Here is an 18,185-nt window from a genome sequence, read left to right as displayed (position 1 = left end):
TGTTTACATCTTTGTGGGTTTTTTCATTATAAAATAATATGTGCTTATTAAAGAAAATAAATGAATAAAGTGAAACTCCCATCCATTTCTCAATCACTCCTTCTCTTCCATTCACTCCCTATCCTTCTCCCCAGAAGTAATACTATTAATAGTTTAGTGCCTGGTCTTTAGTACTTTTTTCTACGCATGCATAAGCATGTATTATCTGTATGTGCATATATATTTCATTTGATTTTGTACAAGATCTATTACACATACTGTTCTGTAACTTGGTGTGTTTTTTTTTCACTTAGAAATATATCTTGAGCATCTTTTCATGTCTCCACATATTGATTATTCCTTTTTAATGACTGTATAGTATTCCAGTGTATAAATATACCATAATTTATTTAACCAGTCCCCTATTAATGGACAATTAGGTTGTTTCCAATGTTTTCTATTACAAGCAATGCTTCAGTGAACATCCTTGTACATATATCTTTGTGTACTTTTTAGGATAAATTCCTAGAAGTGGAATTGCTGGATCAAAGGGTATGCACATTTTAAATTTTGATAGATATTGCCAAATTGCCCTCCACAAAGGCTGTGCCAGTTTACACTGTCACCAACAATATATGAGTGCCCGTTTCCCCACACCCTCACCAATGCTGGATACTTTTAGTCTTTGCTAAAAGATAGGCAAATATTATCTCATTGTTTTAATATGTTGTTGGTTTTTTTTAATTGTAGTGAGGGTAAGCATCTTTTCATATTGGCCGTTTGTATTTCTCCTGTGAATTGCTGTTTGTATTCTTTACTCATGTCTCTGTTGGGGTATTTGTCTTTCTTACTAATTTGTAGGAGTTGTTCACATTGAATATTAACCCTTTGCCAATTTTCTGTGCCTCTCAATTGAAATTTTACTTTGTTCGTGGTGTCTTTTGTCAGGCAGAAAGTTTTACTTTTTATATAACCTGATTGAATCATTATGGCTCTGAGTTTCATGTCTTGCTTAGGTATGTCCCACTCCAAAGTAGCAAAAATGTTCTCCTGCATTCTCCTCTAGTATGTTTATGATAATTGCTTATGTCTAGATCTTTAATCAGTTAGAATTTATTCTGTTTGATGTGAAGTAGGATGCCAACTTTCTACAAAGGGATAGCCAATGTGCCAACACAATTTTTGAATAATCCATTTTCTACTAATTTGAAATGCTGTCTTTATCATAGACTAAATTTCTGTATGCACATGGGTCTGTTTCTAGACTCCTTATGTGTTGTTGACCTATTTTGTATATTCCTAAAGCCGTAGGAAAAGAGATTTAATCTCTAGAACCTTCAGAGAATGTGTTTTCTGTCCCAGATATACTACCTCCAAGAACTTAAAGCCAGTGTGACACCTGATGGATATGCTATGGTCTTCTCTAAGTCCGAGCTCCCCATAAACCACTACTTCCTTTGCGTGTGACACTCACCTGGGATGCATTGCTGACTTTAGGCCTGTGGCTTATTCCTGAGAGGAGACACCCAGACAGGATATGACATGGAGGCTCGGAGGGGATTAATACCCAGAGAAAAGATGACCAGTTAGTTTTATCCTTCATCTAAGTATGTTGTTTACTTCATGGTAGACATCCAGGTGGTTGGCTGAAATTTGCACTCTTGTTTCAAACCTCAGACCTCACTCTGATGTCACAGGGAGAGAAAGTGGGAGGACCTGATGGGCCTTTCAGCTGGATGATGGGCCACACCAGCGTAGAGTGTGTGGTTTTGCTCCAAGGTGAATGTTGTGGGTTTCTCTCAAGACGCTTAATTTTTTGTTTGGGCCTTTAGGTATCAGCCCTAATATTTGAATGTAGAATTGAGATTTTGGTGTGTATGGCTTAAATCATTAAAAATAAAATTTGTTTCCCTTTACTACCTTAAGTTGTTATTTGAAAAGAGCCATGCTTGCAAATTCATATTGCCACTGATATTACGTATTATCTTTTATTACAAAACTAAACGTTACACCTTGCTGATACATTTTGTCTAAGGCTGACTTAGATAATTGATAGCTTACTATAAATTTCATTGAAAGTGACCATTAATTGTAAAATAACTGTTAATTTGTAAATCATGTTTTCCTAATATATCATTTTAATTTATCAGCTAGTAGAAACTATTATAATTTTTTTACTTTTAATATTTCAGAAAAATATGCCCAAATTCAACAAAATTCCTTTCTACCTCCAACCTCATGCATCTTCAGGAGCAAAAACCTTAAAAAAGTAAGTATAGTATGTGATGCTTTGATCTAATTAATTACTAGAGAGGTTTTTTTATTCCTTATGATTGCTTTTATAGCTAAGGAGGTACTAGATCTAGTACTTAGAGTAAGTACTAGATCTAAGGCTAGTTTTATAATTTTGAAAGTTTATCCAATTTAACCCTTTACCAAGTGTCTATTGTGTGGTAGGCTCCAGATGTTCAAAAATAACTAAGACGTGGACCTTTGTCTCTTGCCATAATTCATAGTTTAGAACACAATTCTGTGTATAATAACTGCTTGTATAGATATTTAAGGAATGATGAAAGTACAGGAAAGAAATGAATTTTTGGCTAGAGTTTTCCAGAAAGGCGTCCCAGAGGCATGGAATTTGAGCTGGACATGTAAGGATGGATAGAACTTCAAAAGAGAGATTCCAGGTCCAGGAAATGGTTTGATCAGGAGTGTGGAAGTGAGAGCACGCACAAAATACTAGAAATGAGCAAGGACCTATGTAGCCACAGCATTGGATGTAGGAGTGGTGGGAAAATACTAGGAGGGAAGGCGGAGAAGAAATGAAGACGTTTCATGAGTATCCTAGCAAATAAAATCAATAAGACTTTAAAACCTTTTGTTAGGGAAATTTCCAAAGATACACAAAAATAGAGAATAGGAGAGTGAATCCCCATTATTCTATCAGCTTTAGTAATTTGCAGTACATTGCTAAACATTTGTTTCACACACACACATGCACACACACGTACACATCCTATATGTCACTTCAACTTGCTTTAATGACCCTAAGCTCAAGCTGGCTTTCAGAGTTTGAGCTTGAGCTACTTGGCTTGACCATTATTAACTGACGTCAGAAATGTAGGAGGAATAGGTTTGGGGGTGAGAAAGGGGATGAATCTAGTTGTGGACATGCAGACTTTGAGATGCCTGTGGAACACCAACTGGAGATACCCAGCTAGCTGTTGGGTTTGTGGGTTTGGAGTTTAGGAAGGAGGTGAGACTCCAGGTCTCAGCTGTGGGGAGGAACGGCCTGGGAGAAACGAGCGGCGAGAGCGTGGCGCCTGGTACGCCCTTGGGTGCTGCCCTCCCTTCCAGGAGCACTTAGTTTGCCCATGCTCTGGCAGCGGCTTTAAGGGAGTAAAACTGAGGAAGCTATTCTTTATGTAAGTTTTAGGAAGATGTATTTAATTAGTTACACATAATCCGTGTCCTCAAAGGACACTATAGAAAATGTTGACAATCCTAAAAACGAATAAAGACAGTGACTAAAAACTTTTATTGGTTTATGTTTCTGTGATATGTTTTCATCTTTATCAAATGTTAACACCAAAGAATAGGGATAATATCCAGTGATTTCCTGATGTCACAATCTGCCCTTTTTACAGAGATAGACTCTCTGCTAGTGACATGCTCCAAGTCCGGAAAGTAATGGAACATGTTTATGAGAAAATCATCAACTTGGATAATGAGTCTCAAACCACCAGCTCTTCTAATAATGAAAAACCAGGAGAGCAGGAAAAAGAAGAGGATATTGCTGTGTTGGCAGAGGAGAAAATTGAACTTTTGTGCCAGGACCAGGTAAGTGGACTTGTGGACCACAGCCCCGTTTTTCCAGGGCTGGTGCTCAGAAAGTTACCTAATGTGGTGTGATTACAGTTCCCAAGTCTGTTGCTTTGGGGGCTTCTGCTTTGAGAGAGACTCAAGGAACGCTGGGTCTGTCCCACCTATTCATGAGGCCCCTAGCAAGAAAAAGACACAGGATCCTCTGACTTGCAAAGCAGCATCTGCTGCGTTTAGGTTTGAAGAGGTGGTGGGTGGAGCAGTTTTAAATCAGGGTGCACTCAAGGACTTTCTTCAGAGGAGTGGCTAAAGATGGTGCGCTGGCCTAGCCACACAAGCTGCCCGTATCACGGTGCCGGGTTCACGCCTGCATGCATGGCAGCTGTGTCAGCAAGAGCAGGCCACCAGGCATGGCGGGAGGAGACGACAAGCTGGGTCACCTGAGGAGAGTCCCTGACTAAACAGTTACGGTCTTAGCTATTAGAGGCTTTCACAGTTTTTATTATTTGCTATTCAGGTTTTGGATCCAAATATGGACCTTCGAACAGTGAAACACTTCATATGGAAGAGCGGTGGGGACCTCACCCTCCATTACCGGCAGAAGTCCACGTGAAGGGTGGGTGAACGAATGCTCCTGGGTATTCATTTCCTCTATGGCCCCGAGTAGTCCTAGGAAGCCCACTGAGCCCCAGCGGGAGCAAGACTTCTAACGGCCGATTTGGTATGGACCGAGATTCTCTTTCAGTTGAAGTGACTACTCGAGATGTAATATAGAAACCAGTCTCCTTGTGTAGATTAAACTGTCCCCAGGGAGGCAGAGAGAGCAGAAACGCCCCCAGTAGACCGTGTCTTATGAGATGTACAGAGAACTGACGACAGGCCAGTGCAGACTCGGCTTCCTCCTTTTATTTCAAAGGACCTAATCTTTGTCTGTTAGCACTTGTTAGGGACACATCGGTAGGGCCACATCTGTCACCATGTTTCAACTTCAAACCCACACATTGTAGCTTTTCTAAGAGAGTACATTCCATTCATGCAGTACCTTTGAAGGCTTTTTCCAAGTTTGTCATTAAAAAGAAAAAATTTGTTTTCACCATTTAAGACAATTATTTTTAACAGGAACTTGCCGTTGCACAATTCAAGAGTCAGCCCATTTCATAATAAATGATTATTGTTGGGCTTGTTTTTAATATTGCATCTCAGATGTGTTCTTGTGGAAGAGCTGGTGAAATTCCAGGGCCTGGATCATAGCACTTGGACTGCCAGGCCAGAATATGCCCTGCCTGTGCCCGCTGATGCCACAGCCCCCGGACCGTGCGGCAGCCACAGGGAGGGGCAGCGCTTTTACTGCCTCCTCTACCGTGTTATTTTATTTACTGGCAGAGCTAGGTGACGTCACAGGGTGAGAGCAGCACGACACCATCAAAACTTAAGCCCATGATGAAATTTTAATTTCATTTAAATGCTACCTAAAACTCCTGGTGTCAGAGTGAACGGATATCATGGTGAGTTAATTTGATATTCACATCCTGGAGGTACGCATACTTGTTTCCAGGGTTTTATATGCAGGTTTTTGTTATACCTGTGCGCAGATTTCTTTTCACTGTTCTAACAATCTAAAGCTTTCATGGAATCATTTGGATCTTGTACAGAACATAACTTATTGGGGATAAACACTTCAACTTTTGGCAGAAAAACACACTTTGGATTCTCCCCAAGGTCATTTGTATTCAGACCAGAACAATGGTTCACCCCCATGAAACTACATGAGACAAGCCTCCTGTGTGAAGCCAGAAGCACAAGTGCCTTCAGAGGGCAGTTGATTCCAGTCCAGTTGCCTCCCCAGCTTGTGTGCAGCCTGTCGCCACAGCAGCAGGGACTGGGGAGGGCGCGGGGAAGCTTTTTCCTTTTCTACATCTTCACAGGTTCAGCTAGAGGCAGCTGATGGGCCTGGGTCCAGACCTTACTGTTTGAGACATTCTGATCGCACAACTGTAGAGACAGGGTTCCCTCACTGCTGGTCAGCCTCCTTTGGAAAGTGGACATGTCATAGCCTCCGGCTCTTTCAAGAAGCGGCAGAGACATGTCACGTCTCTACCGAGTCTTTCTCCCTTACGTAGAGAGCAACCGGCTTCTTTTTTAAAAAAATTCTTTCTATCTGTTGGATACTACAGTGCGCTATTTGGTGCACATTTTTTAGCAATGGTTGTGAATTAATGTCAAAAAAAGAAAAAGGAAAAAAACACCTCATTTACCAGCCATCAGTTGTGTTTGCATGAGGGGCCCTTGGGCTAAAGGAATGGGTTTTGCTGGGCCATTCTGCCCTGTGTGTGGAGCCTCGAGGGGTGGCTGCGCTCCCTTCCTGCCCTAGATCAGACCCCCAGCATGGTTGTACTTTCTTCCAGTCAAACCAGTAACCATTTTCAGAAAATTTGAGTCTGCAATGCCAAAAGGGCAAAAGTCTGTATTTCACAGTTGTATAGAATAAAGGCTTTAGTTAAAATATTTCATAGTACACATTTATTTTTTTCACTTGTCATTTTCCTTCATAATAGATTACATAGAAATTAAGAAACCTCTGGTTTCGTGTTTGCCCTGGAAGTCATTAGCATTAATACCCATTTTGTCCCCCAATTTAGGGAGGGGCGTGTGTAAATGTGAGGAAGAGCCAGATTCCTTGGGGGAGGGGGACTTTGGGTCAGACTGCCAGGCTCGTTCAGGGAAGCCGCCCTACTTCCTGGATTCCTGCGGACGGACACTGGGCTCCCAGACCATCCAGGAACCAGACTCCAGCACTGGCTTTGCACACAAGGCTTATCAGCTGCTCGGGTGGGCTTGACAAGGGCTTGCTTTAATTTAAATGCAGTCACAGTGCTAGAAAGTTAAAAGTGTTCACGGATTTGGGGTCCTCCTTCCATATACTGGGTCTGTGCCCTGCAGAGCAGACGGCCCTTGTCCAATCGGCCTAAGCTCTCCATGTCCTTGTAAGTGCAGACATTATAAATCAGGCAGCAAACGAAAGACTTTAGATGGACAGAGGCGGCTTTCATGGTAATCAGCAAGGAGTGGGAAGGTGAGGGACTGGCCAAGGCTGGAGGACTTTAGCTGATGACGGGCTGTCTGCGTGGAGCCCTTGTCTTCCTGCAGGCCCTGGGCGGAGCAGAATACCCAACCTAGCCTTAGCCTCCCGGGGCACTTGGTGGTGGGAGGAACGGGTCCCCCACCCCAACACTATGGGAAAGAGTAGAAGGGCCCTCATTCCCCCCTGCATGAGAGCTGTGTGTAAAGAGATCCACTCAGGACTGGCTTTGAGAGTCTATTAGGATGGTGAACTTAAATTTACGACTTACTCAGCATGGGGGCTGGGCTGGATCCCTCGTGTACTTAGATTGTGTAAGTTTGGGAGCTGATGGGAGTGACCATTGGGGCTACTAGGTCCGTGAGTGTAGGACCTGGGGAAGAAGAAACATGGTCCAAGCACAGGTGAGCCTCTGCCAAAGGGCCCAGAATTCTCAGCCTTTCTCCCCAAGGGAAGGTGGGCAAGGTCACTGCCTCTCCATCTACGACTGGCACGGCAGTCAGCCTGAGCCACCTGCAGTGTAGCAAGGCGATGAGGGCACAGGACAGAAGACACAGTAAGTGGGGCTTCAGGGGTCCCCAGGACTTGGTGGGGGTGCCTTCCAGTATAGAGAGAGCTGGCTGAGCTGTGCGGGAAGAAAATCAAGGCAACCTCTACAGAGCAATCAGGCAAACACTCCACAGCAACCCTTTCCTCCCTCACCCCATCGTCGCCTGATCGTGGCTGGAGCCTGCTGTCTCCCGGCAAGCCCGTGACCAAGCAGGAGCCAGCACTGGACCTAAGGGTGCATGGCCACAAGGTGCCCTTCCCTCTTCCTACCCAGTGAGGCTCCGTGCCCACACAAGCAGCAACGCCACCTTTCCTACCCTAGCTCCCCCAAAACATTTCATCTGGGGAGCTGCTTCCCCAAAAGGATGTTTGAGATTCTCAAACAAGTGCCCAATTCCCCAAAGCCAGGACCATCGTGCAGAATTAATGCTGGGAAGTCATCTCTTGGAGACCAGTACGGTCTGAATGGATACAAAAGTCCCCGCTAGCAAAAGTCCCTGCGTATCACCGGAGCCACAGTTATTAGGGAACTGAACACACTGGGCTGGGATCAGGCAAAGGGCTGGGCCCATAGCATGGCCTGAGTTGCCTCCCCACATCTGGGCCTCACAAAAAGCCACCAGGAGCCTTGTCACAGCCCAGGGCATTATTCGGGGGTAGAGAGTTTGGCTTCGCTGGGTGCCCCCTCAGCCTCAGCCTGTGGCCCAAAATCTGGACTGTGTGTGCTTGCCGGCTCCTCAGCCTGAGCTTCGAGCAGCTCAGCAGACAGCCCATCTTCTGGTGAGGCTGTAGCGGTGAGGCTGTCAGGAAGGGTCAGCTGGGGTAGGTGGTCCGGCGGGGCCTGGGCGCCTGGGCTGTCCGGGAAGGAGACTTCAAACTCTGACCCAGACCATGTGGCCTCACCTGAAACACAGGGTGGGGCTGAGGAGGCCTGCAGACCCCGGGGCCACTGTGGCCGAGGGCACTAACCCCATCGATCCCCAAATCCCACCCCAGCGTTGGTGGAGGCAGAGAGATCTAGTGTACAAATGCCTTGAAGTGGCTGTATTCCTCCCGAAGGCCAGCCGCTAACCCCGCTGAGACACCGGGGGCAGCCTTCCCAACAACCCTTCCCCGAAGGCTTCACAAGGGGCCAGCCACTCACCGCCACGCTCCTGAGAACCGCTGCTAGAGCAGACGTCTTCCAGCCCTGAGGCTGAGATAGCTGAGGCGGTCAGCTCTGTGGAAGAGTGCGGGCTGGGCCAGACACTGGCATTGCTGCTGTCCAAGAGGGAGATGCCCGACACGTCCAGGAAGCCTAGGGGAAGGGGCACAGTTCTTTGTCAGCACAGAACCCTGACTGCTGAAGGCTGGGGCCCTGGGCTCACTCTGCCCCGTTCCTGGGGCATCTGGCCCGACCTGAGGCTAATCTCAGCCTATGGTGATGCCTCCCACCCAACCCCAAAGAGGTTCCCCACTGCCTGTTTCTGAGGAAAGAAAGGGGCCTGGCATTGAGCATCATGGGAGTAGCACAGTGGCAGTGGGCCCAGACCGTGCTCTGTCCCCAATTTGCTGTGTGACCTTGAGCAGGCCACTTCCTTTCTCTGGACTGCAGTCTCCCCATCCATACTGGGTCACCTGCAACCATCTTGGTGCATATGAGACAGAAGGGCTCAGCAGGTCTGAGGAAGGCTTTGGCACTGCCGCCGAAGTCCAGCCCTGAGCCGAGGGCCCCTTCAGCACCAGGGCTGCAGGTTCCTCAGCCTCTCCAAGGCCCACTCACTACCTGGGTCCATGACTCGCTGCACTGGAGGCGGAGGCTCCATGGAACGTGGCACGCCATGGCCAGGACTCCCAGGCTCAAGAAGCTGTCCCTCCATGGAGGAGCCGGGTGCCTGCAGCAGGGCCTAGGGGAGTGAGGGAAGAAGAGGGAACAGGGAGACGGCAGTCGGGACAGTGTAGTCCAACCAAACCCCCAGCCCACGCTTGCCCCAGAAGCACTGCTCTGCCCGAAGGAGCAAAGAGCCTTGGTGATCTGCCCCGTCCTCTACGTGTCATGTGAGGTCAGGCAGAAGGGCCTGGCTGGCCTCCCCTGCAGTGCCCACATGTAGACGGAGCACTGTTCCATTCTGCTGGGGAGCCCGGGTGCCCACCCAGCCGGGCCCCATCAATGACCCACAGGAAGAGGCCTTGCTTGAATTCCAGCGTGCCTGGAGAGCAACCCTCGTGTGCCCCGGTATAGACCCCAGGCACGAGCCCAGCGCCCAAGGCACCCAGGTGACCTTAGCGGCCATGAAGGCTAGACGGGCGCTCCCCTGCAGACTTGGCCATATAACCAGCCCAACTGGGGCTCTGGATGCCCAGCCCCTGGCCCAACGTTACCACATGCACTGAGGCATGGAACAAGGCGCTGCCCACCTCTGAGCCTCAGTTTCCCACTCATGAAATGAAATGACAACCAGTGCCTTGTCGTTACCGTCACCTCCAGGCCTAAGTGGCAGGAGAACCAGAGTGGGTTCCACTGTCCCAGAATGGGCACATGTGCTCCCACTGGGCCCCAGATGCAGATGGGCCTCCTAAGGGCTCCACAGACAGGCCCCTTGTGACGCAGTCTCCAGAGGCTTCTCGCCCCGGCCGGCAGGCCCCTCTGCCGACATGAAGCTCCCCTCGGCCCTCGGCTGCCAGGTGCTCCCCACATACCTCCATGTAGTCATCCTGCCTGGAACCCATCTGTGGGCCAGGAGGAGCAAGCGAGTCCTGGGGGGTGGGTCCAGGTGGTGAGGTACCAGGTGGCAGGGTACCAGGTAGGGGAACACCAGGTGGTGGAGTACCAGGTGGCGGGGTACCAGACGGCAGGGAACCAGGTGGCTTCTTATGGTGGCTGGGGGACTGGGTTGGGATCCGGTGCAGATACCCGTAGCCGATACCACAGCCCAGACTGCCAAAGGCCAGAAACATTCAATCCAGGAGTTGTCCTACATTGTCCCACAGCCCTTTCTATCTCTGCCATCCCACCCACTAATGGCAGTGAGGGGCCTGGAAGGGTGCCTCCAGGGCCAATGGTCAGCCTCGGGATCTCTGGGCCCAGGGCCCAGCCCTCCACCCCCCATGGGGCTCTGGAGCTCCATGCCCACCAAAGGCCCCACCAGGGCCCCACCCTGCAGCCCTCCGAACATGGGAAGTACCTGCCCTCTCCACCCCAGGCTGCGTTGGGAGTTACAGTCACCTCCCGGCAGGAGTCGGACTCGGAGTTATAAACCATCAGCTTCAAGGGCTTCCCCTCGTGGGACTCGATGAGCGTGAAGAAGTCTTCAGACTATGACAAACAGAGGGCCTGAGCCTTGCTCCCAGCAAAATGAGGCACTTCTCACAGACAGCACCCATCTCGCCACACCCCATCTAGGGGGCTTGGGGAAGGTCAGGCCGCAGGTTCCTCACCTCCTGGAGGATCTGGTCTGAGCCAACCACATAGTCTGTGTAGGGGCGCAGGCCGGCAAGGGAGGCAGGCGAAGAGGGTTCCACGTCCTGGGGAAAGAATCTCGAACTATCGACCTTGCTACTGGGGGGCGGGGGGGGCGGGGGGGGAGAGGCCAGGGGAGCTGCCTCTCCAGGTAGTGGGGACACTTGTTGTCTAATCCCAGGCCAAGGCCCAGGGGACTCTCCTACCTCCCCCACTAATTCTCCCCCTCCCCCAGGTCCACAGGCTGCCCAGCAGAGGGCAGTGCCACGGCATGGCTCACAGCACTGAGCTCTGGAATCTGACCTGGGTTCAACTGCTGACTCCACCAACTGTTAGCTGGGTGACTAGGGACAACCACTTAACCCCTCAGGACCTCAGTTTCCCCACAATTAAGAGTAGGATATGTAGTGCTTACACATATGGTTGCTGAGAAGATTTTAAAAATAATACATGTAAAGAATGAAAATCACACCCTGGTCCACAGTAAGTGCCTAACTGCATTGCTGTTACTGCTGCAGGGTGTGCAGCTGAAGACCATGGGCAGGGGCTGGAGGTGAGGGCAGAGAGCAGAACTGGGTACAAGGCTCGCTTCCTCCCTTGGAGAGGGTCCTTGGAAAACTCCACCACTCCTGATCTCCCAGAGAAATGCAAAGGGGTTGGCACCATCACCCCCATCGCTCTCATGGACAAACGGAAGCAGGCTGAAAAGGTTGAGAAGGCGCCCCCAAGAAGTCAGTGAGCACTAGAAAAGGCTAGAAACCAAATCAGCCAATTTTCAGCTGAGGGCACAGTCCTTCCACCAAGCCATAAGACCAAGCATTCTTGAGAACTTGGGCACTGTCAGTGGACGTACATGTCACATGTGCATGTGTGTCTGTGAACAGACACTAACAGCACCATCTGTGACAATGAAACTCAGATTCATTAAGGTTCAGACCCCACGCACCAACCCAGTGTCCAAAGATGCTCTCAGAGGACCTGCCAGAAAACACATGGTACTGGCATCCTATAGAACACACCAGAAGAAAAAAAAAAAAAAAAACCACTATATATAAAGACTAAAATCAGGCCGGCCCAGGGGCTCAGGTGGTTGGAGCACCATGCTCCTAACACCGAGATCGCTGGTTCGATTCCCACGTGGCCAGTGAGCTGCGCCCTCCACAGCTAAGATTGTGAACAACGGCTCTCCCTGGAGCTGGGCTGCCGTGAGCAGCCAGAGGTTGGTGTCGTGGGGTGCCGTGGGCTGCCGTGGGCTGTCGTGAGTGGCCTGCAGCAGGCAAGAGATTCCATGGCTGCTGTGATTGGCCGATCGCCGACCGACTGCCGCAGCCCGGGGAGCACAAGGCTCATAACACCAGCCTGGGCGAGGGAGCTGTGTCCCACACAACTAGACTGAGAAACAACAGCTTGACCCGGCGTGTGTGGGGGTTGGGGGAGGCGGAAGAAGGGGGAGAAAACAAGACTAAAAGCAGCAGCAGCATTCTGGAAGAGTAACCACCCTTCCAGTAGATAGTATCTCCACCTTTCAATGTCAGAAACCACAGTATAGAGGGTAAGAAGTGCCCAAAGTCACATGGCTAACAAGAAGCCATGTGCAGGTAGCGATGAGCTGTCCTCTCTGGGACACTGGAATGAGTGAGGCCAGACCCTGCCCTTGGGGAGCCCTCTAATAGACCCACTGGCTCCTGGTCCGGCTCAGTTGCCCCCACACTCCACCCTGACCCGCAGCTACTCCTACACACCCCCACATGTTCTGGCCCCACCACCTTCCCCCACACGCCCTGCCCATAGAGCCCCTGGCCTGTGGCACCCACACCCGCGCCCAGTCCCGACCCCACTCACCAGCACGTGCCACACGTGCTCGCTGGCCCGGCGGAAGCTGCAGAAGCGCACGCTGGCGCCCAGCAGGCCCTGGCCGCCCCACATGTTGCTGGGCACCACCTCCACCTCGCGCACCTTCATGGTCTTCATGTTGAACACCTCCAGCTTCACGGGCTTCTCCACATTGGCCTTCAGCAGAGCCTTCAGCGTGTCATTCTCCTTGTTCTGCGGGGGCAGGGGGCTGACTCCAAGCCCTACCCCAAGCCCCAGCCGAGCCCCTCAGATACGTCTAGATCTGAGATGGGGCCTTGGGGGCCAGCTGCCTCAGCAGGGCCTGGTGTGGGATGTGTGGGGGCAGTGGCTGGGCCCAGGTCCACAGGCCAGGTCTGGGCCAGCAGCTACTGAGGCCCCTACCACCTCCAAGCAGTGCTAAACCTGCCTCCCTCAGCCCCCCAGAAAACACAACAGATCAAGCAAAGAGCCTCCTGGGTCCAGAGCACTGCAGGGCTGCCCCACTCAGCTGCCCTTGGCCGGAGCCTCACATCTCATGCCCCAAGGGCAGGCCCCTTAGGCCTTGTGGCCACCACCAAGAGTCCATTGCCTCCCTCCCACCCCTGAGAGCTCAGGAGCTGAGAATTGGGCAGGGCCCCAATCAAGCTAAGATAGCCCTGGAAGAAGGGGAGATGAGGCTGGGCCTCCCTCCAGAAGAAAAGGGAAGCAGGAACCAGGCTGGGGCCTCCTGCGGGGCAGCAGGACACACACACACAGCAAAGCAAAGCAGGGTGTGGGAGCTCACCAGCCGCGAGTGCCCGATGGTGATGATGAAGTCAAAGTAGGGCTCCAGGCCTGCCTGCTGGGCCGGGGAGTTCTCCTGCACCTGTCCCAAGCACAGGCCAGTCACCGCGCCAGGCCCGTGGCCTCCATGAAGCCCCCAGCCCGCAATCTCAGAGACCATCACCACTCCCTGTGTCCTGACGAGACACATGCACTGGCATGAACTCTTCTGGAGAGGCCACACGTGGCCACTGTCAAGGTAAACTCCATCCTGTCTCGCTACCTTCCTGGGCACAAATTTTCCTCTAGGAAAATGGCTCTTTCCTGATCCTGATCCACAGGACATGCTTCCAGAGATGCCTCACAGGAGAGCTCAGTCGGCCCTGGGGGCTACCAGTTGGCCACATGGAGACCGGGTGGCACAGGCCTATGGGGAAAGCCAGGAAGGTTTCCCAGAAAGGTTTAACTGTGGACAAGAAGGGGGGCCCAACACACAGTGGAAGAAGCGGACAGGCCCCAGGATAGATGGGACCAGGGCTGTGCCCAGAAAAAGGCAGTGGGGAAGGCAGCCTGTGGCCAGACCCCAGAGGACCCCAGACGCTGTGGTAACAGATCCAGGGCCAGTCCAACAGGCGTTGGGAGCTGCTGAGGAATGGTGGCTGAAGACTGCACACCCCAGGGGCAGGAAGGAGACTCAGCCAGGGAGCCTAGAGAGCAGTGTCCAGTCCCCCCTTACAACCTAGCAGCCACTCCCTTGCAGGACATCTCCTCCAAGATCCATTCCCTGCCCTGCCCTGAACTCCTTAACTCACTGCTGCCTCCACAAGCACAACAACCAGGCCTTGCCTCTACATAGAAATCCATCTCAAAGGCCCCATTTACAGAGCCTCGCTCAAACAATGCAGCCTTTATCCCCAGGTCCCAACCCTGAAGGTGGGCCCCACACCCTCAGGCCTTTGGCTGTGAGCGCTTGATGCCCTGCTGGACAAGCATGGCCCGCCCCAGCCCAAGAGCACAGGGCTCGTGTGGCCTCAGGTTCTGGACAGGGGAGGGCTCTGTGGCTTCTGTCACCCAGCAGCCCCTCCAATCCTGGATCCCCAAGCTGAAGGAGAGCTCACTGCTGAGCCTTCGGATCAAGGCCAGTTTGCCCTGGAATCAGTCCTCCCTCCTGGCAGCATCACCAACTGAGCCCAATCGCCACCTCCAGAAGCCACCATGGCTTCCAGTAAGAGTGGGCTCAGAAACCACTTGAGCCCTACTTAGCCTGGCTCAAGGCAACTGCTCTAAGGCGCTGCAGCCAGGGAGCTACTACCCTTTCAGGGGAAAGCTGGGACAAGGTGGCTTTTGAAAACCATAGCACAGTTCATCAGGGATAGCTTGCGGGAAGGTACTGCTCCCTGCCCAGGGCTACTCCCAAGCCACTCCACCTCTGGTACCATTGTCAACATTGTGTGTCAGCTGCCCTCCATCACCAATGAGGTCCAGAGGCTCAGGTCCCTCATCCCCAGGCCCGGCCCTCTACCAGCCCAACCAGTGTCTGCCTACCCTCTCCTGTGGCCTTGCCCGTCTAGCTGTACTCACTGCCCTTGTCAGGGGGCCTTGTCATCGCCCACTATGGCTCCTGCCTACCATACCCCCACTACACCCCCACTCCCACAACAATCACAGCCCTCTGTCTGGCCTTCCCATGGGGGTTCCCATGACACCCAACCCCACAGACCCACAAGCAAGAACCCTCCCCCCACTGTAACCCCATCAGAGAACCTCATGTGATTGACAATGACAGCAGCTTACCACTCCCTGAGGGTTGGCTGGCTGCCAGGGGACTGCACCACCTGCCTTACCTGTCATTTAACCCTTTTACTAACCCCCCAATTTACAGAGAAGGAAAAGTACTCCGTTATTCAGTAATCTGACTCCAAGAAACCCAACCCAGGGCCTGCTCCTAACTACTGCCCTGTAACAGCCATTTCTGGGGGAATCCTCCACTGCTCCAAGCTCGTTGAAGGCAGGGACGTCTCCATTGTTCCTGGCACACAGTGGGGACGCCAATATTTATAGAAGGCAGCACACTTGTTCTTCAGTTTTTAAAAATGCAAATAGATAATGTCACATCTCCACTTAGAACATCCCAATGGCTCCACATGTCAGGACAAAATTCGAAATCTTTGGGACAAGATGCAGGTCCCCGCAGCCAGGCCTCATCCTTTACCACTCTCCTTACACAGCCACACCACTCCATCTCCATGCTCTTCCTCAAACACAACGAGCACAACCCGTCCTCGGGGCCTCCCTCTGTCTAGAATGTTCTTCCCCCAAACATCTGCACTGTCCACTCCTTCCTTCCAAAGTGTCTGTTTAAACGTCACTTGATCAGAGGCCTTTCCAGACCTACCCAAAACAGCACCCACACATCACCCCTGTGTCCCCTTGCCCTGCTTTATTTTTCTCCCTCGCAATGATCACCACCTACCATATATTTCTATTTCTGGTTTGTCTCCCTTCTCTCCCTGCCGGCATCCAAATGTAAGCTCCGTGAGAACAGGGACAGTGTCTTTTCTTCCACTGCTTTATCTGTGCACTGCCATAACGCAGATGAAAACTACCTGTTTTTGTGAATGAAGACTTCCAATCCCCGGATCTCTCCACTCTGTCTCTCCAAGAGGCCCTTCCAGTCTTCACTCCACCATGGCGCCACGCCTCCCGCTTGCCAAGATCCTCAATGTGTTTGCCTTGCCATCAAAGCTGTTGGAAGACTCTCCTGCTGGATGCATTCCATTGTCCACCTTTCCTGTGCAGTGCCTCACCATGATGTCCACCAGAAAAAGACCATCACCAAGCACAAATCCTGTCACCTCTGGGTCCTGAAGCTAAGGTGGCTTTCACTTTAGAAAACCCCTTCTTTCAGACGCCCCCCAACCCCAGGGCTGATAACAGAGCTTCCCATCAATGCAGAAACCAAGCAACAGCCAGGCACCAAACTGACGAGCTTGCACCCATCTCTGCATCCTCCCAGGATGCACAAGAGAAAAGGGGTCCTTCCCCGCTGCACTCCAGCCAGAGTCCCTCCAGCCCCTCTCACCTCCGTTACAGGCCCTCCCTCTACAAATCTCGACCCCAAATCTCCATCTGGCTGCGGGCCCCTCTCCTCACCTTCAGACTCGAGGAGTCCCACTCTATCTCCACGTTCCCCAGGACTGCTCACCCAGACCTCCTTGTAGCCACACGGAGAGGACATGTTCAGCCGTAACCTTACCGCGCCTCTCCGCGAGGTTTCACCTGGGACCCTACCCCAGCTGCAGACGCTGTCCCCGTGCATTCGGCGGCATTCTCCCTCTCCCAATTTCCCTGGCTCGTTTGCACTAGCCCTTGAGTCCGGCAAGGCTTTCCGACCCCCCACGACTGGCGGGATGCGCGCCGACGGGCCCCCCCGCGGCTGGGGTCCACTTGGTTACCCCAGACCCACCAGCAGGGATCGCCGGAGCCTCGGTGTTGATGGCTCTCTCCCCAGGCCCAGCACCAAGCGCTGCACACAGCAGGCGATCATAAATGCGACTTAAGTCTACAAAGGCGTACGACTGGACCTGGTGCAATCTTCACCAGGGAAAAGTGCCATTCCGGGGCGGCCTGACACGACCAGGAAACGCTCCGGCTTCCTGAACAGCTGGCACCGGGCGGGTGCCGCGCCGACAGCGGCCGCAGACCCGCGGGGGGCCAGAAGTGCTGCGGAGCCGCCTCTCGCGGGCAGTTCCCACCGGGAAGAGGGCACCACTCTCCACCTGGAGGCTGCATTAGGACCAGGACCCCACCGCTAGTGTTCTCGGGCCCGCGATCAGGGGTACTGGAGCGTCCCTGCGGGCGCCCCGCCAAAGTCACCGGCGCCGCGGGGGCGACTCACCCCGTGCAGGTGGAAGCCCTCGTCGCCGCCCGCGGGCTGCTCGGCGCTGGCGCCCACACCCATGGCGGAGGCCCGGCTCCTTCGCGGGGGTCCGGACCGCGGCGCGCACCCAGCCACACCAGCGCGTACTAGCCCTCTCGGCGCTCGATTACCAGATCCTGGTCACGTGAGCGCCTTGCTACTTCCACCCCTGACTCTGACGCCCTTAACAACCAGCCCGCCGCTCCGTCTCCAAGGACGCGCGCACCTCCCACTTCCGGCAGCCAGAGGCGTGCCCAGGACCCCGACTCGGGAATCCGGCTTCGCGCGGCCCCACCAGACCCGCTCTCGGAGCCGCGAGAGCCCGGTGATGAGCAGCAATGACTCCTCCCTTATGGTGCGTGGCCCAGACCCTGCCCGACCTCTCCCTTTAGGATTCTCCGCCCCAGCCCGGTAACCCCCGCGCCCTGCAGCTTTCCTGCCACCTCTGACAGTTCCTGCTGTCCCCTTTACCCGCCTTTCGCGGTCCCTGGCAGCTACAGACGGTCCCCGCCCCTTGCCGCCTCACTCTCCCTGGTGAGTGCATCCTCTCTGGTGCTCTCGTGCACCCTGATCCCCAAATCAACATCCTCACCCAGTCCTGTGCCCCAGCTCTCCTAAACCAATGCATCCAAAACCCATTTCCATCATCTTGCCATCATGTCCCCTCCCCCTGCCTGTGCCTCTTCTTCTGTGTCCCCCACCACCATTTGATCCTCCAGCCTTAACTGTTTCCCATCCCCCGATTCTATCTGCAAGTAATGTCAGTTCTTAAATGTCTCCTGAGTTCACCCACTTCTTTTTAT

General features: G+C 52.5%; 3 protein-coding genes across 11 annotated transcripts in view; 2 read left to right on the top strand and 1 right to left on the bottom strand.

Annotated features, from left to right (window-relative positions):
• The window catches only part of WDR48 (WD repeat domain 48), a 44,765-nt gene extending 38,459 nt beyond the window's left edge, over positions 1-6,306 (top strand). For 2 of the 5 annotated variants that reach the window (XM_019727600.3, XM_019727598.3), the window contains 3 exons: positions 2,172-2,248; positions 3,627-3,819; positions 4,319-6,306. In XM_019727600.3, coding sequence (XP_019583159.1) covers positions 2,172-2,248; positions 3,627-3,819; positions 4,319-4,414 — 366 coding nt within the window. In that variant the 3' untranslated portion in view covers positions 4,415-6,306. Of the gene's footprint in view, positions 1-495; positions 532-1,656; positions 1,792-2,171; positions 2,249-3,626; positions 3,820-4,318 lie in introns of those variants that run through there. The other 3 variants (XM_019727599.3, XM_019727597.3, XM_088798254.1) reach the window with 3 other exon arrangements.
• On the bottom strand, positions 6,307-17,492 carry GORASP1 (golgi reassembly stacking protein 1). Its single transcript, XM_019727601.3, has 9 exons — positions 17,362-17,492; positions 13,486-13,566; positions 12,711-12,914; positions 10,847-10,933; positions 10,594-10,724; positions 10,109-10,346; positions 9,195-9,315; positions 8,574-8,726; positions 6,307-8,332 (listed from the first exon to the last, which is right to left on the bottom strand). The coding sequence occupies exons 1-9, from the start codon at positions 17,422-17,424 to the stop codon at positions 8,076-8,078; spliced, it is 1,335 nt and encodes a 444-aa protein (XP_019583160.2). The 5' UTR covers positions 17,425-17,492; the 3' UTR covers positions 6,307-8,075.
• The window catches only part of TTC21A (tetratricopeptide repeat domain 21A), a 32,785-nt gene continuing 32,022 nt past the window's right edge, over positions 17,423-18,185 (top strand). For all 5 annotated transcript variants that reach the window (XM_019727596.3, XM_019727594.3, XM_074312593.2 and 2 more), the window contains exon 1: positions 17,423-17,737. In XM_019727596.3, the coding sequence (XP_019583155.3) occupies positions 17,423-17,737 (315 nt within the window). The remainder of the gene's footprint in view (positions 17,738-18,185) is intronic.

The sequence above is a fragment of the Rhinolophus sinicus genome, chromosome 5 (genome assembly GCF_057876585.1).
Source record: "Rhinolophus sinicus isolate RSI-liver-muscle chromosome 5, RSI-T2T, whole genome shotgun sequence".
Taxonomy (NCBI): Eukaryota; Metazoa; Chordata; class Mammalia; order Chiroptera; family Rhinolophidae; genus Rhinolophus; species Rhinolophus sinicus.
Note: the sequence above shows the minus strand (reverse complement) of the source record. Positions and strands in the feature narration are given on the sequence as shown.

Bases quoted from the DNA above. Each gene is read 5' to 3' on its own strand.
- GORASP1 (XM_019727601.3), bottom strand. From the start codon at position 17,424: ATGGGTGTGGGCGCCAGCGCCGAGCAGCCCGCGGGCGGCGACGAGGGC. The intron at 9,316-10,108 runs GTATGTGGGGAG...TCACTCCCCTAG, and splicing joins GGCAGGATGACTACATGGAG to GCCCTGCTGCAGGCACCCGG. The intron at 8,333-8,573 runs GTGAGTGGCTGG...CCTGTGTTTCAG, and splicing joins CGGTTCTCAGGAGCGTGGCG to GTGAGGCCACATGGTCTGGG.